This window comes from Alosa sapidissima, chromosome 1, assembly GCF_018492685.1.
Source record: "Alosa sapidissima isolate fAloSap1 chromosome 1, fAloSap1.pri, whole genome shotgun sequence".
NCBI lineage: Eukaryota > Metazoa > Chordata > Actinopteri > Clupeiformes > Clupeidae > Alosa > Alosa sapidissima.
This window is the reverse complement of record NC_055957.1, coordinates 10,106,918-10,130,944: the sequence shown is the minus strand read 5'-3', so window position 1 is coordinate 10,130,944 and position 24,027 is coordinate 10,106,918. Positions and strand designations below refer to the sequence as shown.

Sequence of the window (24,027 nt, the reverse complement as noted above, 5' to 3'; positions counted from 1 at the left end):
CTCAAAGAGCAATTAAACTGATTGCACCTGTAATAACTGTATTCTGCTCAACTAGGCCAACTCTCTCTGTCTCCCTCCATTCTACAATTTAAATCTCTCACTTTGGCCTATAGGACACTCACTGAATCTGCTCCTAGTTTTAATTCAATAATCAATTATTCCCCAACCTGGTCTTAGCTCAGGTATGCTTAGGTATGCTCAGACCCCAGGTACGCCATGCACTAGACCCGTTACAGTTTGCATACCAGGAGAAAGTGGGCGTGGACGATGCCATCACTTATCTTCTACACAGGACAAGGGGAAAGACAAGGGGAAAAGTGCTGTGAGAATCATGTTCTTTGATTTCTCAAGTGCTTTTAACACCATCCAACCCCTCAGACTGGGAGACAAGCTCTTGCAGATGGGTGTGGACACTCACCTGGTAACCTGGATTACAGATTACCTGACCGAGCAACCACAGTTCGTCAGACTGAAGAACTGTCTCTCTCACACTGTGATCAGGGAACAGTACTGTGTTGGGAACTGTGCTCTTGCCAGTCCTGTTCACCCTGTACACATCTGACTTCTGCTACAACACCGAGTCATGCCACATGCAGAAGTTTTCTGACGATACTGCAATTGTGGGGTATATCAGGGATGAGCAAGAGGAGGAGTACAGGAGCCTGGTGGAGGATTTTGTGCAATGGTGCAAACTCAATCACCTTCAACTCAACACTTCAAAGACCAAGGAGATGGTGGTGGATTTCCGCAGGTCTAAGCCCGCTCTACAAGTATCTGGGTCTCCACCTGGACAATAAACTGGACTGGTCAGCCAACACTGACGCGCTCTACAAGAAAGGGCAGAGCAGGCTGTACTTCCTGAGGAGGCTGTGGTCCTTCAATGTGTGCAGCAAACTCCTCAGGATGTTCTACCAGTCTGTTGTTGCCAGCGTCCTCTTCTATGCAGTGGTATGCTGGGGAGGAAGCACAAGAGGAAGGATGCTGGGCGACTTGACAGGCTGGTAAGGAAAGCTGGCTCTGTAGTGGGAGCTGAACTGGAGTGCATCACTTCAATATCTGACAAAAGGACCCTGAACAAACTGATCAACATTTTGGACAATGAGTGTCATCCACTCCACAGCACTATTGTAAAGCAGAAGAGCCTGATCAGCTGGAGACTTCGCTCACTGCCTTGCACAACAGACAGACTGAGGAAGTCATTTGACCACAGGGCCATTGAACTGTTCAATGCTTCACTTAAGGGAAGAGGAGAGATAGACTTCTCTGCATAATCTGTCTGCCTCTCCACCCTCTCCATGTTTGGGTACTGTCTGTCCACTAGCCACTTTTTATCACTGTTTTACTGCCTCGCTGTTTGCGTGCTATATTAGCACATATGCATAACCCCTCCCTCCATCCCACAGCCGGATTGTGGCCACACTTATACCTTTTCTTAATATATATATATATATATATATATATTAAGAAAAGGTATAAGTGAAAATAGAACTATAGAAAAACTTTTCTATAGTTGTTTTTTTATATTTTTTATATTACCTTGCCTCTCTTATATGTCAATATTTATTTATTCTCTTATATGTCCATATTTATTTTATGCTGGTCTCTAGACTTTATTCTTGCACTATTGCACTGTTGGACTTTATACTCATTTGCACCATCACCATGACACTCACTCACACAGAGCACCTTACTTTATGCACACAGAATCACAATCATTTTGTGTTATTTAGTATAATTTGTATTTTAGCATATTCTTTATCTTCTACTGTCCTTATTGCTTAGCTGTGTTTATATACTTTTAATTACTTTTTTCTGCTGTTAGTGAATGTGTGTGTGATGTCTGTATGCTACTGAGACCTTGAATTTCCCCTTGGGGATCAATAAAGTATCTATCTATCTATCTATCTATCTCTATCTATCTAACCGCCCACTGCGGTCTTCTGATGAGCGTCTGTTGTGCCAACCAGTCAAAAACACTAGGTCTAATTCAAGACTCTATTCTTCAGTGGTTCAATGTTGGTGGAATGAGTTGCTCTCCGTTGCTGTGGTAGTTTTGGGTCGTTTAAGAGGGGTCTAAAAACATTCCTGTTCAACATGCACTTAGTTGTTTAAGCGCTTCTTATGCGTTATGGTTTGTATAATATTGTTTTATTTCCATTAGGCTGTTGATTAATTTCACATTATTGTTTTTTTATTGATATTCTCCTTAATGTAGTCTTACCATGTCATTGTTTTTATATTATTGATTGAATGGACATTATTGTTTATTATTGCTTTTTCCCTCATTTCCATTGCTTATTTTATTAGGCTATGAGTTGACATTGTTGTTAATTATTGCTATTCTCTTTATTATAGTTGGACCAACATTCTAATATGTTCCCTGTTCAATTTTAAATATTATGTTTTTGTATTTGTGTGTCGCTTTGGACTAAGGCGTCTGCCAAATCCCATAACCATAACCATACAAGGATATACAGGCACATTCCATCCAACTTTCTATCTATCTTCTTCAAACCATTCACTCATCCAGCCATTAAACTATCTATCAACATCCATTGAACTTTCTGTCTATCAACATCCATTACACTATCTACTCTGTCTCTGGCTTTAATCTGGCTCTCTTAAGATTACAGATCCTGTTCAACTGTTTCCTCTGCCCACAACTGTTTCAAAATAAAAGTTTTCATTACAATAATTCACTATTAAATAATTTAACTATTTAACAATTTAACTGTTCAGTCATTCCAACTGTCAGTTGTCATCAACTATGACTCCCACCAACTGTTTCCTCTGCTGAAAACTGTTTCCAAATAAAGTTTGTTTCGCATTTTATGTTAATATGTTTTGCATTTTCATGCACTGGTAATTCATCAGAATTAAATTTTCTAGTTATTATTATTATTATTATCATTGCACATATTATTGTAACAAGAGAACAAATGAAGCCTAAATTAAATGAAAATGTGATTTAGGGGCGATCAAACCATCCTTCCCGCTTAGGATTGATTCTAGCATTTGAGTCTATTTCACCCTTTCACACTTTGTGACTTCTGACTTATTCTGTCTTTCAACAGTTGGCTTCCAGGAGGCTCACATTTCAACATGAAAGAGCTGCATCCAAATAAGCACTCTGTCAAACCTGGCCATTCCCATAAGTCAGAGAAGTCAGGAAGGTTTAGTGGAAAAATTAGGTATGAATGAAATGGAGAAAATGTGTTTGTTTGTTTTATTGTAACACCACGGTAGGGAGAAATGCATCATGATTGTACATGATAAAAAATAAAACTTACCAGTTTACAGCAACAGAGTTAAACTGCTGTGGCCATGCTAATAATACAGGTTAGATAGCTGTATTAATGTGAGGTTTACATTCTTGTACACTGAGAAAAAACAGGCAATCTCCTCTTGGTCTTTATCCGGGGATCTAAACATGTTACTTATCATGACTATATTATCCAAAGAGGATATTCAATTTTGCATGTGGACTGCACATTTTGGAGAGGATTATACTATATATTGAACAGAAGTTAGCAATGCCTAACATTACTTACAGAATATTTAAATAGGCTATTTAAATGGCACAGAATGAAAACAGAAAAGGTGAAAATCAAAATAAGTGTTTTGCACTTAAGGCTTTAACCATTCCTGCAACTTTGACCACATTAACAAGCATACTGGCTACCTCTCTTACAATCACAGATTTCCAGTGTATCATCTACATCTATCTTCACCATAGTGTGAGGGCAACATCGTGAAGAGATGGGCATCCCAGTCAGAGAGAGCAGGCTGACTCAGCAGGCTGATGTCATCCTCACCGGGAGGGCTGATTGGCAGGTGCTTGGGGGAGTGAACACACTGGGGTCACTGATGCCCAGTGCCAGATCAAAGAATCTTGTGGACGTGGTCACACTGGTGTTACGTGTGTATGTCTCCTGCACAGGATAGCAATCTTTCACCGTGTACACACCCAGCCAGGCCTCATCTAAATGCCAGCAACCAAGACAAAGGGGAATAGTTAAACACAGAACACTTTACAAGGATACAAGGGGATACAAGGATAGAAGGAGGTTTATTTGTCACATACATAGAAATACTAATACAAAGCATGTAGTGAAATTCCGTTTGGTGTTCAGCTTTTTCTGTGAGAGTGAAGAAAGAAAGTCCATTTTTTTTATAAATAGCAAGAGAGTGTATAAAGTGCAGTGTGTGTACAGTCCATGTGCAAGTGTGTAAAAAGTGTAAGTGCAGTTTATAGTCTTGTGTGTGTTCAGCATACAAATGGCTTGAGGAAAGCCTCTCTGTTCTGGTCTTGTAGCAGCAGAGACGTTTGCCTGACCTCAGTGTTTGGAAAAGTCTATGCATGGTCAGGATGTGACTGCTTTACAATACTTTGGGCCCTGGACGCACTCTTTTCTTGTTTTTATAAAGTACACTAACCTTATGGGCAACTTTTTGGTTGGATTTATATGTTTATTCATTTGGCAAATGCATTTATCAAAAGCAACTTACAGAAAAAGAATCACATTTAAGCTACAGAGCTACAGCAATAGAATGACATTTAAGCTACAGTGCAGAGGAGACTATAGCTAGGAATTACCACTGCATCAGTCAATACTACTAGAGGATAGGAGTGCCTACATTTTAAGTGCTAGTCAAAGTATGGCAGGAGGAGAAGTGGTAAAAGAGGGGGTATAGTGAAGAGAAGGAAGTAAAGGAGGGAAAAGAGGAAAGAGCGTATCAGGTGTGTGAGGTTAGTATAAGTATATATACTCTTTTGATCCCGTGAATGTCTGCATTTATCCCAATCCGTGAATCACACTCAGCACACACTAATCCTGGTGCAGTGAGCTGCCTGCAACAACAGCGGCGCTCGGGGAGCAGTGAGGGGTTAGGTGCCTTGCTCAAAGGCACTTCAACCGTGCCTACTGGTCGGGGTTCGAATCGGCAACCCTCCAGTCACAAGTCCGAAGTGCTAACCAGTAGGCCACGGCTGCCCCCAGGTTGTCAGAAGTGCTAGAAGACGAGGTATTCTTGGAAGAGTAGTGTCTGCAAGAGTTTTTGAGGACCGAGAGGGACATAAAAAGACTAAAAAATGCATACTTTTTTTTTATTCTTGCAAAGATTTGGGCATTGGTGACAGCATGGAATTTCAAAACCCCTCTATCTCAAATCTGCTACTAAATTCCATGTTGGTAGAGTGTGGCACAACATATGGGTGCTCTACAATTGTGCCAATTATTATTGATCTTATCTATTAACCCTTTTCTAATCTGCACCATGTTTTCTGATTTGTTGGACACAGTCTCAAAGTTTTAGGTCTGCCCACTTTTTAAAAAGGACAGTGAAGAGTGACAGGATACGAATGAGAAAGAGAGATTGTGAGGAATCAGGAAATCACTGCGGGTCGAAATCAAACCTGGGTCACTGTGGGCACTTGGACCCAAATGTGGAATTGACGCTGCAGCTGCTTGTGCCACAGCACCCACTTTTTTCAAATTCTTGAGGTCTTAATAAAACATTGGTGTCATAATTTAGTCAAAATACTATGAGTAAGAAGCAACACAAAAGAGAAATGTTCTGAGCGACCCATTTGTGTACCTGTTCCTTTGCAAACATGAGGATACTACACAATGGCTTTGCTTCAACATTTTGGTAACAGGTAATGATTTGGTTAGTTAAACCAATGTTTACGTTAAATTTCAATGCTGGATATGTGCCTGGAAGTTTTGTTCTTCAATTGTGAGTGAATACTTGGTCCAGTCAAAGTCGTTTTAGGTAAGTCCCTCTACTCGGCGGCCATATTGCAAGGCTTTTTGGGCACTTATTGGGCATCTATTTCGGCAGAAATGCACCTGTGCAAGGCTTCACGACACCAACCTTGCTCCAGCTCCAACACATGATTGGCACAATGTATTCACATGTCGACATTTTTGCCGCGGAAGGGGCGGGATATGTGTAGACAACTGCATATTGGCATTACAAACTAACTCCATGCATTTCTATGGAGTTTTTTTGAGTGCTGTGTCTCCTCATTAGAAAGTCTCTGGTCCAGTTGGGACGTCATGATGGGAAGAGCTCTGAACAGCTCATTCTCATCTCACTGAATCCCATGGCTAGACAGCCCTATAGCAGCCCATAAACAAATTACTTGGTTTTGCTAGTGTTTTTAGATTAGATTAGATTCCACTTTATTGTCATTGTGCAGAGTGCAAGTACAAAGACAATGAAATGCAGTTTGCATCTAAGCAGAAGTGCAAAAAAGCAGAAAAGTACAATGTGATATATAAAGTATAGACAGGACAGGACAGAAATATAGTGCAGTAGACAGTAGTATACAGTTGGCTTACAGAAGGTGGTTTAGTAATATTTAAATTAAATATAAATATGTGCAGTGAATTAGCATTGGTAGCCATCCCAGCTATCCAAATGCATGTGTATATTATGTGACCATAAGAAACCCCCTTAACTCAGTTCTGCAACAAGGTTCCTTAATTTCTGTTCCCAATATGTCAAGTTATGTCTACTAAAGACTTCACACCAGTCATTTTCATGGAACCTCATTGCAGATTTGAGCTTTAGATTTAGTTTCATGTCTTGCCTGAATAGGCTAAAAATACATCTGCACTACTGCATATCTGCCTCAATAAATATTTGATCCAAGAGCACCCATGCTCTATCAAATTACACAAACAAACATAAGGTTGGAAACGGCATGATGCCACAAGTGCCTAAAACTTTGGGTGTGGTGTGGTCTATTTGGCAAGTGAGAGGTTATGAAAAAAAAAAAACTCTGATTAATATTCTTATTTCACCAACGGTTCATATCTTGACAAATGGGCTGATTTTGACATTGTGACTTTCCACCAGTGGGCCTCAAAAAAGGTTAGTTAGCCTAGCTTTTTAAGGTTTGTGCTTGTTATCCTATTGTTGATGTAATAAAATTCTGTTGATACGTGACACTACATCAGCACTTACTTTGGCGAGCTGGCTTTCTATCAGACCACTCCTGTACTTCAATCATGTCTCCTGGGCCTCCAATAAAGTACTGGTCCTCATAGGTGGAGTTCAAGGGGATGTCAAAGGGGTCCCAAGCCTGTGTCAGAGCTAACTTGGAGCACTGCTTGGTGACTTCTTCAATCTGGAACATTACTCCACTCTGGAATAAGTAGATGTACTCAAAGTACCTGAGAACGGATTGAAACAATGAGAAGCCTATTCGAACTCGTGAAAATAGCAACAATACGCCCGTTATGTTTACTTCTGCTTATTGCAAAGTGATCAGGCTATTGCAGATCTGAGCTAAATAAAAAAAATCACGATGCCATAGTGACAACCACCCACATTTAGTTTCAGCCTTATCTGCATTATTTCTCAACAAAAACAGGTTGTATTTATGGTGAAATATTCATACTAATTATTGAAGGTGAAATATCCAAAGTAAATAGGCCTATCCGCTGGAAACACGCCCATGGTGAAAGGGCATGCAAAACAATGACGCTGATGTTTTACCGCATGCATGCATAAGCTGTATAGAAACAGGTTATTGCGTATTATGTTGTAATGTATATGCTAACGTGTATGCTGTGAATATCAGGGTTAGCCTGTAAGTAAGACCTACGCACTTTTTACACGGTACATGTCCTCTCTTCTGTTCAAGTATCCGAATACGCTGGTTTTGTCCATCGTACGACATGGAAGCCCGCGTGTTGCGCCCTGTACTATGATCATATTCCACAATTCTTCCCTCCCATTGTAACGGAGCAAGGCAAGGTAGGGCCGGGTCCTGGGGCGCGACAGGGTTAGCTTGAGTAGATATTACCAGCGTCAAGCAAACACCAAGCCAAAGCACAATTGTCTGCATGTTCTCCATCAGAATTATTTTGTCGTGGTAGCCTATAATGAAGGTAGATTTAGGCTATGTAATAGCTCCTGCGTGCTGTCCAGCTGCGACAACAACGGATGATTGTATCGCACCGTCAGCGCGGTATGCGTGCATGCACGACAACCACTTACTGTTTGTACAGACAATCTTATTGGTTAGCATCAGCGGGTCGTTTAATGATGGGTGACGAGACGGGCAACATAGGTCTGCGCCTATAATAAATAAATTGCCTTTAATATCAAAAGGTTGTATGAATATCAGTTATTTGCCTAGTTTAGGCTACTCACTGTTTTGTGAATTTACTTTAAGACTGAAATTCATGGACAATGTCGTTTTGGTTATTCGTTTGGATATCATCTGGAGACTTGAGGGCAACAGCAAATCAACGCTCTTCTGCCGCTCGAAGTTTCTCCATTTCAGAACGCTCCGTTAAAACACCCACACGTCCAGGGGGCGATATTTTCTCCCACAAGTACTTGGGAAAAGGAAGGCTGTGCTGTGGTTGGCTGATCTAAAGTGACGAAACATTATTTTGGTACAGCATTTTTACCAACATGGCTGACACCGGTGAAAGACAACGTGGGTCAGGAAACGCACATAGTGAAAAGATGGCAGGAAACAATGATATTCAGTTTGATTCCAGTGATGATGAAGCTCCAGAAGAAGTAACATTTGATGATTCAAAAAAATCTGCTTTGCAGAGTGTAAAAGACGCGCTGGAGGCCAGCAGAAGGTAGCCCACTTAGCCAACGTTAGCATGCTATTCAACAGTGTCGAGGCGTAGTAGTATCACTCACGGAATTCTCTTTATTTACAGAGAGAAGGCGACATTGAAAGAAAAGCGAAGAAAAAAGCAAGAGCTGTTTTTGGAGCAAAAGGTTATTATAAATGCTAGCAGCTACGCTTTATTTACGTCTGTCAAGGGTTTCATAGGGTTGATACTCATTATTTAGTAGATTAATGTTACATTATTGTCTGTAGAAACGAAGACTTCTTCCTGATGACGTTCTGAATGAAATTGATGCACAACATATAACGTAGGTGATGCTTGCTTCTTGAGTCTTGCATGAAATTGCTCTTGCATTAAATTATTCTGTTAAAGTATTTTTAGCCTGTCGACCAACCCCCTTTACTTTGCATCTCGTTCTAGGAAAGATGCACTGCCCTGTAGTGAACGAAATGAAGGTATGAACTCTATCTGTTATCGATTTGTTGCTTTATTTTACGTTTGTGAACCTGTTTTTGAATTGTAACCGTGGTTGTCATTGGTGGTAAAACATTGGGTTACACTTGACTTGACAGTGTCGACATAAGAGTGACATGACACTATCATGAACGTGTCATAAACAAGTCATAAACGTTTGTGACATAACACTTCTGTTATTAAGTGACATTCTTATTTTTGTCATAAGAAGTTATGGTTAAGGTTAGGGTTGGGGTTAGGGTTAGGTTTCATGTGTCATGACAGTGTCATGTGTTCATGACTGTGTCATGTCACTCTTATGTCGATACTGTCAAGTAAAGTGTTACCAAACATTGTTTGCCTTAATGAAAAGATTGCTTCTGCTTTCAGAGGAAAAGGGAGTAGCAACCTCAAGTGACATTAAACCGATTCAAGGAAAAGCACGGAGGTAAAATTCCAATCATTACTGTTTGCTATTTTCTCAAAGTTATCATTGTTTAAGGATGTTATTGACCTCAACCACCATATAGTTTACAGGCAAACTGTAGTGTAACCAGAGTAAGGGACCAATTTGCAGCCAGTTCTCAACAGAAATTGGCTATGGACTTTGTCCAATCTCGGTTTTATGGACAAGGACATCGACGGACAACAAGTAAGAAACAAAGAAAGTTTGACCTTAACCTAATTACTTGATATTATACTCGACCAGGGGAACAATTTCCAATCTTAGGCCTCAATTAGAATTTGCGTAACTAGAATGTGTCATTGCTAGTTTAGGTTAATTTTGGAACTTTTAAAAACTGAAATCCTGTGCTAGTAATATGCAGTTTAAAGGTCTAAACGTATATTCTCACTACACAAGTTTTCTTTTGTTTTCTTCCTTAGACAGTGAACTTTTGTCACTGGACTGCAAGAAAGGGGCCAACAGAGGTGCTGCATTCCAGTTTGTTAATAAAAAACTGAGTAAGTTATTTTTTTATTGGTATCCTTGTATAATAGTAATTGACTGCAAAAACAATTTGCATGTCAGTGTTGTATCCCTGAATATGTGGTCCCTGCAACCAGTGACATCTGTGCCCCTTAAGATGATGTAAAAATTGAACTTAAATAACTGGTTCTGCAGGTACTGTGGAGAGAGCAAAGGCCAAGAAGGGCAACCAGAGGTGGATGCACAAGAAGAAGCTCACGAGAACAGTATGTTAACGGGAGTGAGAGACCAAACTCTGAGGAACAGAAAGGCAGTGTTCACCAAAGACCATCTCTTTGGTTTTGTGATGTAATCACACATGTCTAGCAAGAGACGGGTCAAAGGTCAGACATGTCTGCATTGACCCTCCAGTTGTTAGACAATTTGAACTTTTGAATCTGTGCAACAACTGCACATTTTTGTCTTCAAGCACAGTTGGTTGTCTACAGAGCCCCTAAGGGGACATGAGCAAAAAAAAATTCTAAAGTTTAGTTTCATGTGAGCACGTGAAAGTTTCATGTGAAAAGGTTTTGCGTGCGCACATGAAACTAAACTTTAGATTTTTTTTTTGCTCATGTCCCCTTAGGGGCTCCGTAGTTGTCCGATGTTGGTTTGTTGTTTGTATTGGTTGGCCCTTGAAGGCTTTATAAATACAGCTTGTTAAACTGATCGAGTTTGTGATTGACATTTCATTTCTGAAACTGTTTATAAATGGAAATGAATTTGATCCAGTGGATACCAAATATTTTTCTGATAAACACATTGTTTGATTTTTGTCAAGAACAAAAATGGGTGGACCAAAGGAATAATTAGAAGCACCTACATGATCATACATTTTAATTTCTTATGAAAGATTCAGGAGGGAAAGAATAGGAACGGTTAGTCCCATTACATTTATCAACTTGATGATATATTAGCATTGTACTTTAATAATCTTGAAAAGCACAACACTTTACTGCAGCACTGTGAAAACAGCCATGCATAAATTGTCTTACGATCAACATCTTTATACAAAAGTACATTTCTATCTCTATGCATTGGACCTGCACATTTTAATATAAATATTGTCAAAAAAAGAAATGCCGGCTCCCCTTATGTGGTAAAGCAATAGGCAAAGATGATAAATTCTTCTAAATGTTTGCAACAATGGAAACTAAAACTACTCCCCATTTGAATAAGAGTCTTACACAACTGTGACGCGGTCCTCCTAGGTGGGGTAATTTTATTGTAAATTTTAAGACAGTGCTGTTGACAATACTGAACCAGTCTCCCGTGTCGTCGTTACTTCTTAAAGCACAGCACTGAGGGCCATAGGGGGATGAGTAGGAAATAAAAATGGCTGAGGCTGGACATGATGTCTTTTTGTCAGATATACAGCCATACTGAGCAGCAACAAAGCGAAAGGTAATTTAAAGAGACTGGCTTGCAGGAGAAAGCAAAGTGAGAAAAATAAAAAGAATGAGGTGAAGGGAAAGGAAGGGGGCAAGTGTGGACATTACACAGTTAAAAATGAATCTGCGCCCCAAACATTGCATCAAACCTGCTGAGCTGTTGGCAAAGGGAGGTGGAGGTTTATGCACATAGGGATTTCCTTACTGGAGGAGCTCCTACAATCTCCTAACATACCTAATCCTGCAGTATTACACTTAATGGGTTGAAACTTATTTTCTTTATGCAAATCACTAAGTATTCCACACTTCTCATTAATACAATCTCACTCAGGATTTGTGAATAGTAACATGTACACAGGCTGACACTTGTAAGTAGCAAGGGTTTACTGTGATGGGACCTTTATTAGTCGGCCGTGCTGATTCTGCCAGCTTTCAACCAAGAACAAATATATATTTATGCAAGTTTAATAATATAATAATAACATTAATTATAATCATAATCATTTGCATCATGCCTTGTAAACTAGGAAACAATCAGAGCTTGCCTCCCCACCCCCCCCCCCCATCCATGTGCAACACATCCTCAACCCAAAAATTAAAATGTTTTAAAATAATAGGGATAATGAGCCAAAGGGGAAAAATGAACATCCAGGTAACGATTCAGGGATTTTTTTTTTTCTGGCTCAGGGACCTTCATCCTGATGTGCCATAAGTCTAACGTGACCTAGGAAGAGTGGATCCAGTCTTCAGGGTGGGCCAGGGCCCTGGGAGGTGCTGGGGGCCCGACTGAGGGGATGCACCCTGGCAGGCCCGGTGTGGACTCATGTGGGTGGTGATAATGAGGAGGGGGGAGCTGGAGGGGAGGGGAGGGGGGAGGGGAGGGGAGGGGGGAGGGGAGGGGGGGGGGGGGGGGGGGTCATCTTGCTGCATGGCGGTTGGGGGATGGGAGGGTCAGGTCTGGCTTCAGGATCAAATATGTGTGTGTGTGTGTGTGTGTGTGTGTGTGTGTGTGTGTGTGTGTGTGTGTGTGTGTGTGTGGGGGGAGGGGAGGGGGGGTTCTCTGAAGGTTAGTGCAGGTAGTCATCCACTGAAGCGAAGGCGCAGGAGCCAATGCCAGTGCGCGCCATGAGGGACAGACATTGCGCCGCCTGGCCAACCGCCTGGGCCAAGGGGGGCTGCTTGGGCAGGTTGTGAGTCTCTGTGAACAAATACACATTCAAATACACGCTCAGTATCAACTTCTATAAAATCAATAAAATCTTTTAGACTTAAAAAGCAATGGCAACCCCGTGGCCTCAAAAAACACCACCTGACAATGTCGACCTCTGTGAGTCTGTGTGACTTATCAGTCAACTTTAACTTAAAGTTTACAAAAGACAGCCGTCCTACCTAGTATTGCACTGTTGAGTGTGGAGCAGACCGGCTCTCTTTGGATTGAGTCCAGCTGATAGCCCACTGGACTACTCCAGGGATCGGAGTATGCGAGCAGACTGAAGGCATCCTACAGGGACAGGGACAGACTCCAGTTAAAGGTTGTAGACGAGTTCACATTACAGTTAAGACACCAAGCAATTAACAGCAGAACACCCATCAGCTGAGAACATGGGTCCTGGCATTTACAGTCACTGTACAGACAACAGAGTATGTAGAAAGTATGTCCGTTTCAAACAAGAAGCGGCATTCCTGAGAAAACCCTGACATTAACAAGCAGTGAAACAGGTGACGAATCAACAATTCTGGCTTTTCAAGTCTGTCTAGATGACTGATGTCAAAAGAATGTAGTTTCATTCTTCTCAGCCCAATTCTCTGGTCTGTCAAGTTACTCATAAAAGTGCTTAGCAAACACTGTTCCAAACTATTACAAATCCCTAAAATGCCACGTCTGCCAAAGTAACGGCAGTGAACTAAGGACCGAGTTAAGGACCTTCAGCATCTTCTTGTTGGTGGCGTTCTTGCCACGTTCCCGGCGGAGGTGCTCGCTCATGCTCTGCAGCTCCCGTCCGAAGTGGATCATCCTCTCTATGGCCGCCTGGCTGCCTCCACACAGCTGCCTCTTGAACTGAGCCAGTTCCACCTCTGAAGACAGACAGAGAGGCAGGAATCAGACGACCCATGGCCAATATGTCCTTTTTTGAGCCACAATCTACAGTACCCTGCCTCTACAGTAAACCTTTGGTGACTAAAAATAGGTATAAATAAAAAATCTTTTAGTGATTTATTGTAATCTCGTGAAAAAAAAAAAAATCCAACCTTGAAGGGAAGAAAATTTATTTTGAGAAAAAGGAAAATCTCAAAGAAATAAATATTTTTAAGAAAAACACACTGCCCACAATTATTGGAACCCATAGAAAATCTTATATACAAATGTAAGAGGCATTTTCCTATGTATATTCAACTTCTTTAAGTTAATCAGAATGTCTGAACTTTCAAAAATAGTTCATGACTTTTTTTCATTAAGGTATGAAAATAAAGTGACACAGGCTAAATCCCCTAGTCATTTTTCAACATGGGAAAGAATACACTAAATGTAAATGAAAAGAAAGTGTGTTACATTTGTAAGTCAGGGAATGGCTATAAAATACTAAGTACTAATGCCCATATTTAAATTTAAAACAATAATTAAAAGGTTCTAATCAACTGAAAATTGATTACTGTTGGGGAGTTAAAGAAAAAGGCATCATCTTAGGAACACCAAGTCCCCCAAAAAAATCTTAAAAAATTGTGACCTCACTGCTAATAGATTACTTAGAGGGCATGGCAGGTAAAGGCCTTTCCAGTGATTTAATTACAAATGTAAACAGCTGTTTGGCAAGAAACACTTTAGGTGGATTTGGCGTACATAGAAGTGTTTTTGTTAAGAATATTTATTTCTTTATGAGATTTTCCTTTTTCTCAGAATACATTAATTTCCATTAAAGGTTGTGTTTTTTCATTGTTTTCATTGTGAGATTACAATAAATCACCAAAAGATTATTTTGTATACCCGTTTTTAGTCAACTTTACCAAAAGTCCCAATAATTCTAGAGGGTACTGTACTTTGAGCCCACTCTATCAAAATGAGTGGGAAGCGAAGAGTGGATATGTTAAACCATACAGTATATCCAACAAGAACTCAAGAAATTACAAAAGTAACAATATGTTTTAAAAGTTTTTTTTTTTTTTAATTGGGATTAAATTATGTACTACAAAAGCAATTCTATAGTTTTCGTTATGTTTTGTTTACAGGGTTCCCACTCTCAGATGTAAAAATGACTTTTCCCTGAAAAAAAAAAAGAATTTCCATGACCTATAATGAATGGTATAATATAGGCTACTGACCAAAGATTTTAGAGCAGCTGCATAGCGTTCAAGAATCTTTGACTTGTTTTAAATCAGAAGAATAATAAATGGGCATTGAAAGGATAAACAAAGTTTATTCCACAACCACTCAAGCAAACCAGTAAAGCTAATAACCAGATATAGGCTATTTTTCCTAATTTTTTTAATGAAGGCATTTAGATTTCCAAAAGATTATTTTTTTTTTTATTCCTCTTTTTAGTCAACTTTAGCATGAGTGTATTCACTAATGCTTAGCACTGTAAATATACACATACCTACAGCACAGGAGGTAAGACCTCCTGTATTATGCTACAGGCTCTTACCCATATCTGCATCACAGTCATCTGGTTCCACGCCATGCACTGAGCTCCCATTGAGAAAGCCATTGGAGGACGATTCGGACACGCCATTGGTGAAGTGATCCACCTCCATCTCCACCTCACTGCTGAAGATTTATTAATGTGGTTAATATGAATTAAAAATCGAATTTGTTTAGATGTATGTGTCAATTGTTATAGGCTAATAATTAAGGGCTGTCTACACATCAAGGTCAGAAGAGCAGTGACATGAATGCCTTTTGTATACATCCTACCTCATTTATTATTAAATGTTTTCATTCATTATTAAACATTGTTTGAATATTCTATACCAGGATGTTGGAGCCCATGTGAGCCATTTACACCATATATAAACTAAAAGGCAAATCAACCTCAATGTTGCACTGAACTGTAACTTCTAAACACAAGTATTAAATCGTATTAAGTGTCTGCTAAATGTAATGTAATGTAATGTAAAATCTCATAAATACTGAGTGCTCCATGAAGGGGCTAGCCTCAGCAAGGTGTGGTGTACCTGGTGCTGGGCTGCTGCTGCTGGCTGCGTGTGCCGTTCATGCTGCCAGGGTCACCGCTGGCCACACCGGACGGGCAGGCTTTTGTACAGTGGGCTGAGGAAGAGGCTTTACTGGACGACATACCATTACAGCCGTTACTCTCGAATCCTGGGGACAGGAGGAGCGAGATCAGTGGGACAGGCAGGGTCCTTGGATTAGTTACACACACACGCGCTTTTTCAGACAGTACTCAGCATAATCAGGAAACACACTAAAGAAAAATATTACACTTTTGTTTTCGCTCCCATTTTTCATGAATATACAAAGTATAAGTTTTGTTCTGTTTCTGTAGATTTGCTCAAATCTGTGCTAGGTGGTGTATTATTTTTGTCAAACGTCATATGCCCACTGACAGGTGGACGCTGATATAAAAACTGTTGACAGATGTGCCTTGGACTGGTCACAATTAAAGGTGTCTCTAAAATGTGCAGTTTTATCACACAACACAAAGCCACTGATGTTCTAACAAATTTGGGGGAGCATGCAACTGACATGCTGACTGCAGGAATGTCCAAAAGAGCTGTTGCCATTGAGCTGAATGTAAAGGAGAAGTGCTCATGAATATGGATTTCTGAACAAAATTCAAGAGAATTTTTTTTGTTCAGTTTAGATAATACTGATGGTAGAACTAATGTGGCCATTCTACTACTAGTAGACCAGAATTTACCACTGTAAGGTTGTGCAGCTCCTCTCTACTACCATGTGTGACCAGGTATGCAAACACATGTGTGGTGAAAAAAAGAGTAACACGAAGTATAAAAATGCATCACTATCACCCATAATCTATCACTATAATCCATCACTATCACCCAACCACAAAAAAGAATAGGCCCAGAAATCATTATTGTTTTGCTATTGCTGTGCTATTGTTGTTGCAATGCACACTTCACACTAAAGCAGTCAGTGAAATCCTGCTTAATTTGAAGAGGCCTATCGTGAGTTTGTTTATGTGTCTGGATAGCAGAAGCGAAAGGCTACAGCGCTCGTAAAAAAGAAAGTTCAGTGCAATGTTTAGCAAGTATAACAGTTTAGGACCCATGAGGCTAGAAGCACTTACAGTGTTGTTTTTGCACATTTATTAAGACGCACTTACACTATACAATACTAAATGCTATGCAGGAATCCACTTTGTTCTATTAAACAAAAGCTCAGCCTACCAACGATATCATTGGAACTTTCAGTTTCAGTGGTGTGTGGAGTGCGAGTTGAGTGGTTTAATTTTTGCACACACATTGAATGAACGCTCATACCACTACCACTTAATAGCTGCTTTCAGACATGTCCTCCGCACTACATGCGGATCTTTGTCAAACGGATGTCCGACCCTTCAGGTGATTCAAATATGATACTTACATGTGAACATAAATGCGGTCATATGTCTGAACGACATCAATGCACAGAATCTCTGTGTGGTTGATCAGGTTGAACATGCACATGAACAGAATCTCCGCATGTTCTTCGCTTCGTTCAGACATGAGCTCATTTGCATAATGTCTGTCGGATATACTTGGAGGGGAGTAGTGTAAGCTGTCTAAGTTCGAAGTTCCAAATGTCCGGTTATGTTGTTCAGATATACGGCCCAACCGCTTAATATCCGCAGAACATGCGGACTTACACCTATGTCTGAAAGCAGCTAATGTTATGCCTCCATGTTTGAGGATAACAAATGATCAAGTATTTCCTAATTAGGGAAAAGTGAAGTCCAGGTGAAGTCTGCACCATACCTGTCAGGTAGGCCTGTGAGCCACTGGCTTTATGGGTGGGGCTGCTGAAGGGGCGAGGCGACCCTGGGTAGCTGTCCTGGGACTTGGGGCTTCGCCCTCCCAGGCACCGGACCTCACTGTCTGTGCCATTCACCATCTCGATGAACTGCCTGACTCTGGAGGGGGATAGAGGCCATTTAGAGAAGTCATGCTGGCACACCAAGGTCCGTCCAAACAGGCACATACGTGTGGAAATTAATACACATGTGCGTTGTCATGGGAGCCAGGGCTTACTTACTTCAACATGAATAAGAGGTCTGGGTTTCTCTCTAAGAGACTGGGATAAAGCTGCTGTGTCGTCTCTATAGCTTCTCCCATTCTTCCTGACAGGACCAACTTCTGGATTTCTGTAGGAATTTGTAATAAATCACTCAAACATTTTCATCGAACCATCATTAAAAATCCCACTCTGCAATTTGCATGTCATACACAAGCACAAACTAAATGCAGTTCATCAAAATAAATCACTTCCATTTGACATTTTTTTTTTTTTTTTACTTCCTTTTAAGGAACTATATTTTACACTGGCAAGAGCAATTAAACAAACAGAGCTGAAGATAGCTCCCTTGTTTGGCTCCTGAGCACAGAAGGCCAATGGTCATGTGACCTGTGGAGACTCACTCTGTCTGTTTTTGATGGAAGCCAGTTCCTCATGCACGGCCTGATCAGTGGATTTGGCAAAGGCCTCAGCAGTGGCACAGTAGCTGTGGTGAACTAGGTAGGAGGCCACCATCCTGAGAGAGAAGAGGAGGTCAAACTCAAGGTCTAATAGCAAGAGCCAATATTATGTCAATAGCATCAGCACTTCACAGCACACACCAGTAATCTGGTTCCAAATACAGCGGGACTACAAAAAAAAAAGTTTTAAAAAATCTCTAAAGTTTGTTTTTCTGTATTCGTCATTCTCCTGGACATGAAACTCACTTCTGGAGCATGGCCTGCCATTCGCCCTCTCGCTCCCCTATAGGGAAACGGTCGATCTGGGACTGGATCTTTGTCCTCCATTCCCGCATGTAGTCTTCAATGTCAAAGACGAAGGGGTGCTGCCCGAAGTTAGCATCCACCACCTCCCCTGGGGTCTGTAGACCCACTGTAGGGTACAGGTTGGGCTGTGCAGAGAGAGAAGGAAATGGTGGAGGAATGGTGATCCATCATTCACTCATCTGTGCTGACAAGTGACAAATATTTATGACAACAGGACACTATTTTTTTGCATTCCTCTGAATTCCACATTCCCTTTTCTCACAAAACGGAGATAGAAGCTCCACAAGAGAGCTTTCCATTTTTTCCATATTTGAATGAAAGGAACACTAAAAGCTGGTAAACCAACGCATTTCCTTCAAAACACCCAGAGAATGTTGGACTGCTGCCAATGCTGTTTTCTGCTCAATGGATTATTGTTTTATTTTTTTTCTGTACACAAGCAGCTATTCAGCTATTGTGGGTTCACTATGGAACGTCTTGGTAAAGTTAAAACCAAGAATCAACTAGCAAAAACCAGAGGTATGTATTGGTAAAGTTAAGGAATGGAATAAACCCACTAATTCAACTAACACATTAAAACACCTCACACCTAAGGTGAGGTACTGTATGAGACACAGAAACAAATGGTTGCTATACCAAATGACCACATCTGTTGACATGTATGATTACAGCACAAATACATAAAACATACAAATGTATACACCATATAAGATTGTAGCAGCTCTGCCAAACTGACTCATCAATAAAATAATAACCAAGAAAAGAAATCTCTCATACTGTTGCTGTGTGGCTCCTATTTACAACAACTCTTTGTGTCATTATTTTCTCCACTTTGTCAATGAAGATAACAGCAGCATTCTAGCTTATATAGAATGCCTACAAGAATATATGCATAAAAATCACCTTGCTGGTTATTATGGAAAGACGATTAACACCTACTCAAAGATAAACACTTAAAGACTATAATATCAAATGCGCACAAATCAGCATGTAAACCAAACAAGATGCTGGAACAACAAATAACTGATATTTGATCAGCTTATCCAATGCAAGGCAGCAGCACATTAAATCTGATCATAAAACAAAATAAGGGTTACATAATAACATAAGCTATAATCACCACAAGCCAGAATTATAACTGAACTTGCAAGTCATGCAAACATGGTCAATTTGGCACATAAAAACTCTTTGTAAAATATACAGTATCTGGTCACATTTCAACAAAATGTATACTCACCGGTAAATCTGTGAAAGCAATACCTATGGCAGAGGAGAATTTTATTAACACATTGTTTCACCAGTTTATCACAGATTACCCATAAAATGTCTCTGATAAGAGCAAAATTACACCGTTAGGCTTTTTTGCTAAGAGCTACATTAATGGAGTTTTATGTTCATTAGATTTGCAAATAATATCGTGCACGGCAAACGCATATACCTAGACTATGACCATTCTTTGTGTAGAAGCAGGTGTTGTTGATGAGGTTGACACAGCAGCCAATCACATCACCAGTGGTGAAAGTCGGCCCATATGGCTGCCCTGTACCCGAGGAGCAGAAGGAGTGGCCGTCGTCTCCATGGTAACCATAGGAGTGTTTGTCCCAACCTGAGCATAACAAAAAAGGACAAAAAAAAAAAAAAAAGAATGTTTGAGAACATTGTGAGGAACTGATGTGAGGAACAGCTAATGGACTCAGTTGGGGTTTTATCTCGTCAATGCTCTGCAGCACTACCGAGGGCCCACCCAGTGTCCTGTGACTTGTTAAAAAGGCACAGGGTGTCACCCAGCTCTGCCAGATATCCCTCACTGGCTGCATGTAAACATGTGACCCCAGCACCGTGGTGTCATTTCAGGCCAGAGTCTTCATCTACTCTCTAAAGCGACACACCCAAAGGAGACAACAACATACAACAGGCCCACTTATGCAGCAAGGCCACATCACACACAAACACAGTGCACGAGAAGAGCAAAGTAAAGAGCACCTACTGTCCTGACAGGATGTAATCTCTCAGCATTGCCTTACCTGGAAGTCTGTTCATGTTGACACCCTGTGCAGACAAGCCAATGCCCATGTAACTGAAAACCAAACAAAATATAAAGTTTAGGCTACCTCCTCTCTCACAGAGTGATGTGTAGTGTTGTGTGAAAATTATTTTCGCTTCCTTACCCATCTCGCCCTTTACTGATGATTTTCACCTCAAAGTAGTAAACGCCACAGGCTGCTGGGATAGGATGAGTTGCCCTCACAGAGGCAGCGTCTTTTGGGGTCTTTCCATGTCCTTAGTGTTTGAGGGAGACACACACACATTCTAGTAAGAACAAATGCTACTAGCACTGAAATGGGAGGCTGCCAGAGCAACCAAAAACAACAAAGCTAACCAAAAACCACCATCATAACTGTCTAACCTGCACCTGAATTTCCTGTCTATCCTGCACCTGAGTTCTTTTCACCTAATTCATAAACTCCAACCATTCACCTGTATAATGTACTATAGCTTTATGATCATATATTCTTTAAGCGCTTCTTATGCGTTATGGTTTGCATAATATTGTTTTATTTCCATTAGGCTGTTGATTAGTTTGACATTATTGTTTATTATTGATATTCTCCTTAATATAGTCTTACCATGTCATTGTTTTTTTTATTATTGATTGAATGGACATTATTGTTTATTATTGCTATTCTCCTTATTATAGTCTGACCAACATCCTAATCTGTTCCCTGTTATATTTTAAATATTATGTTGTTTTTGTATTTGTGTGTCGCTTTGGACAAAGGCGTCTGCAAAATCCCATAACCATAACCATATATAATGTGTCAGAATGTCAGATAGCAATGTAAAATGTAACAATGCAAAAATTGACTAGTGTTAACTAATGTGATGTTAAGAGTTAACTAGTGTAGCTACGTAGCCAAATAATCCATCTCATCTGAAAACTATAATATGACCGGGCATTATAGTTCATCAATTAAGTGTGGCCTTACGGTGAATATTGTAAAATATATAACTAGTTCCGGGAGAATATCATGGAGAAAATCAAGGAGCAGTGCATTGCTTGCTCTAGGTAGGAGATAACTGAAGATGGAGGCTTGACGTCATAACTTGGGTAAAATGTTTAGCAAGCTAACGACAGCAAGCTGATTATAGTTAGCTATAAAGCTTCAACATGGCGATATTGCACCACGACTACAACCAGTTATGAGTGCATCCTGCGCAATCCGCAACATAGACTTGTTCAAAGGATTCAACGACACAGTCATCTCTAATTCTAACCAATTCACTTAATCTTCAAGTTGACATCATGCTAGCTGTTATCTTGTTTACTCGTTAGCTCTGCACTTAAGCGATCATGTACCAAGTCAACATTTCCGGACCTGGCTGACCTGTTGGGTCTACAGCAACAATAGTTTTCCTCAAATGACATGCAAAGGACAGTCACTACTCGGGTCCCTGGCTAACTCTTCACATATATAATATCAGTTATTTAATCATACTGACAAAAAGAAAACTTAAGTTATGAAATAGCTGCCAACACACTAGCCACCAAAGTCATAGCTAGCACATTACAACTTGATGCGTACAGGGTAACGTTTAGCTTACTCATCAACTAACGTTAAGGTGAGGTGATGTTGGATTTCAGAAACTAAAATGAATGAGGCCCCTGTCGTCTAACGTCAACTCAGTCAACTAATAGTGAAGGCATCATAGATTCATAGAATCTATATTTAGACCCAGTCAAATGATCTCTGTTAGCTGAAGAGTTGGCCTTAAAAGCCAAGGCATGCTAGCATTCGCATGTAGCAATACAGACAGCGAACTACGATAAGGCTTATGTTGATGTTAATGTTCCGTCATAAAGTTAGCGACTTAGCTTGACAGCTAAAACAGGGTAGCTTGCTAACGAGTTTACACTGTAAACACATCTTAACTTGCACTGAAAACTGACTATATCAGTGTATATGACATTTTAGCCAGAAGTTAGCATGTCAACCAGCTTGACTGTTGGGGATTCCTAAGAGAAAGCAACACGGAGCTAACCAGACTGTTTAACCTTCCTTTGGTATGTCATAAATAAGCAAACTAACCAGCTAGTTAGCTAGCCAGCCACAGCAGCTAACACTGATTTAGTAATACTTTATAGTAAATGCGACGCAAGCTAAAGTTAGCAAATAAAGTTAGCATCAGTCGTTTTAGGGTGCTAGCCTGCCTAACACTGGTTTATTTCCGTCGTACCTTTGTAATGTACTCGTAGATTGTTCTGTGAAAGACCAATGTAACTGAACTTGTCCTTGGGACTCCATGATTTAGGCAGTGGAGTCTCTTGTTCATTTACAGCTGGATATAGCCTTCTAAGTCGCTGATTGAGCTCCTTTTCCTGCTCGTTAAGAGCAGAGTCTCCGTGAACAACAACCGACATCAGAAATCCACAGCCCGATGATGGTCCTGACATGACGATTAGTTCTGTTTCGTTTGTTTTAATAGCTAGCCAGCTTTTTTCAGCTGGACTGCTATTTAAGAGTGACAGATTTTAGTCGTTTATCTGACCACAAATGTCGTGGTCCTATGTTGTAACCAGCTAGCCAGCTAGCTTCAATGCTAGCAAAGATAAACTCGCGTTAGCTCCTCAGCTTGCTTGTGAAGTAAGCAATCGTAACAGCTAGCTAACATTAGCTGACATTCACAGCGCAAATGAAGTAAAGCTCTAGCCCACATTCGCCATCTAGAACATGTTAGAAAAGTTCGACGCGCTCACTTTATGAGACACAATAAATCCTATGTACTAAATTGAGACTGGACATCGACAGATAGCTCTGTAGGTAAACCCGATCTTTTGTTTGTTGTTAGTGAGGGATACAGAAATCTGATTGGCTAAGAGGAGGTCCAGTCACACTTCCTCGAGGACATCATACATGACCAGACATAACCACTTCTTTTCCCATTCTGCCACTGTTCAGGTGAAGTTTGTCACGGTTCGATTTAATTGCAATCTCAAAATTAATATGTTCACTGTAATATGAGTATTTTCAGATGAGTACTGATTTTCTTTAGCCATACCCTGACTTACAAAGGTCAACTACTTTCCCTTTATCCAAAGTGTGTGTTCTCTTGTCTTTCTCATGTTAAGAATGGTATTGACCTTTGTGGCTCATTATTTGTAGGCCTAATAGACCTTAGTGAATCTGAAAGTTATGGACTATAGCTTGGGAAAATGATCAATGAGAAAAACAAGTTTTAGTTCCATTTTGTTAAAGCTTAACTAAGGGTGTCACTAATGGTAAATACTTGTGGCACATGTGTTTTTGTTCTTTATGAGGATTTTTCCCCCCTGGATAAATTATTTTCCCCTCAAGGTTGGATTTTCCTCATTGTTTTCATTATGAGATAAATACATGGTTTGTTGATTGAAATGCTTTTTATAGGATACAAGATGACAATGCTTTCCCAATTAAAAATATCAGCACTCAACCTTTCAGAAAGAAATGTTTTTATCGTCTGCTTTTGAATGCACACTCATTCTTTGTCTCAAATTCAGGCTTGAATTTTCAGCATCACTGTCAACCAAATGTTGTGGGTAGTATTCTATAAAGCCCATCATACTACAAAGATCACACAAGTCAAATATTCCAAAAGTGTTTCTCCATTT

The 24,027-nt window shown here is 40.2% G+C and overlaps 3 protein-coding genes across 4 annotated transcripts; 1 reads left to right on the top strand and 2 right to left on the bottom strand.

Moving 5' to 3' along the window:
* Positions 1-3,212: 3,212 nt before the first annotated feature.
* epdr1 (ependymin related 1) lies at positions 3,213-8,035 on the bottom strand. The gene is made up of 3 exons (XM_042089508.1): positions 7,623-8,035; positions 6,976-7,184; positions 3,213-3,982 (listed from the first exon to the last, which is right to left on the bottom strand). Exons 1-3 carry the CDS (start codon positions 7,868-7,870, stop codon positions 3,792-3,794), a joined length of 648 nt encoding a protein of 215 aa, XP_041945442.1. The 5' UTR covers positions 7,871-8,035; the 3' UTR covers positions 3,213-3,791.
* Positions 8,036-8,401: 366 nt separating this feature from the next.
* Positions 8,402-10,701, top strand: nol7 (nucleolar protein 7). Its single transcript, XM_042089495.1, has 8 exons — positions 8,402-8,615; positions 8,700-8,760; positions 8,864-8,919; positions 9,033-9,067; positions 9,456-9,513; positions 9,596-9,717; positions 9,951-10,028; positions 10,189-10,701. The coding sequence occupies exons 1-8, from the start codon at positions 8,437-8,439 to the stop codon at positions 10,266-10,268; spliced, it is 669 nt and encodes a 222-aa protein (XP_041945429.1). The 5' UTR covers positions 8,402-8,436; the 3' UTR covers positions 10,269-10,701.
* Positions 10,702-10,854: 153 nt separating this feature from the next.
* On the bottom strand, positions 10,855-23,232 carry ranbp9 (RAN binding protein 9). Of its 2 annotated transcripts, none has more exons than XM_042089231.1 (14): positions 22,617-23,232; positions 20,549-20,660; positions 20,405-20,457; positions 19,819-19,986; positions 19,618-19,640; positions 18,321-18,505; positions 18,018-18,130; positions 17,635-17,743; positions 17,358-17,512; positions 15,594-15,741; positions 15,065-15,186; positions 13,348-13,499; positions 12,813-12,924; positions 10,855-12,621 (listed from the first exon to the last, which is right to left on the bottom strand). In XM_042089231.1, the coding sequence occupies exons 1-14, from the start codon at positions 22,831-22,833 to the stop codon at positions 12,491-12,493; spliced, it is 1,800 nt and encodes a 599-aa protein (XP_041945165.1). In that variant the 5' UTR covers positions 22,834-23,232; the 3' UTR covers positions 10,855-12,490. The 2 variants fall into 2 exon arrangements, with proteins under 2 accessions (XP_041945165.1, XP_041945173.1); XM_042089239.1 differs by having other exon boundaries at positions 15,065-15,183.
* Positions 23,233-24,027: the final 795 nt, after the last annotated feature.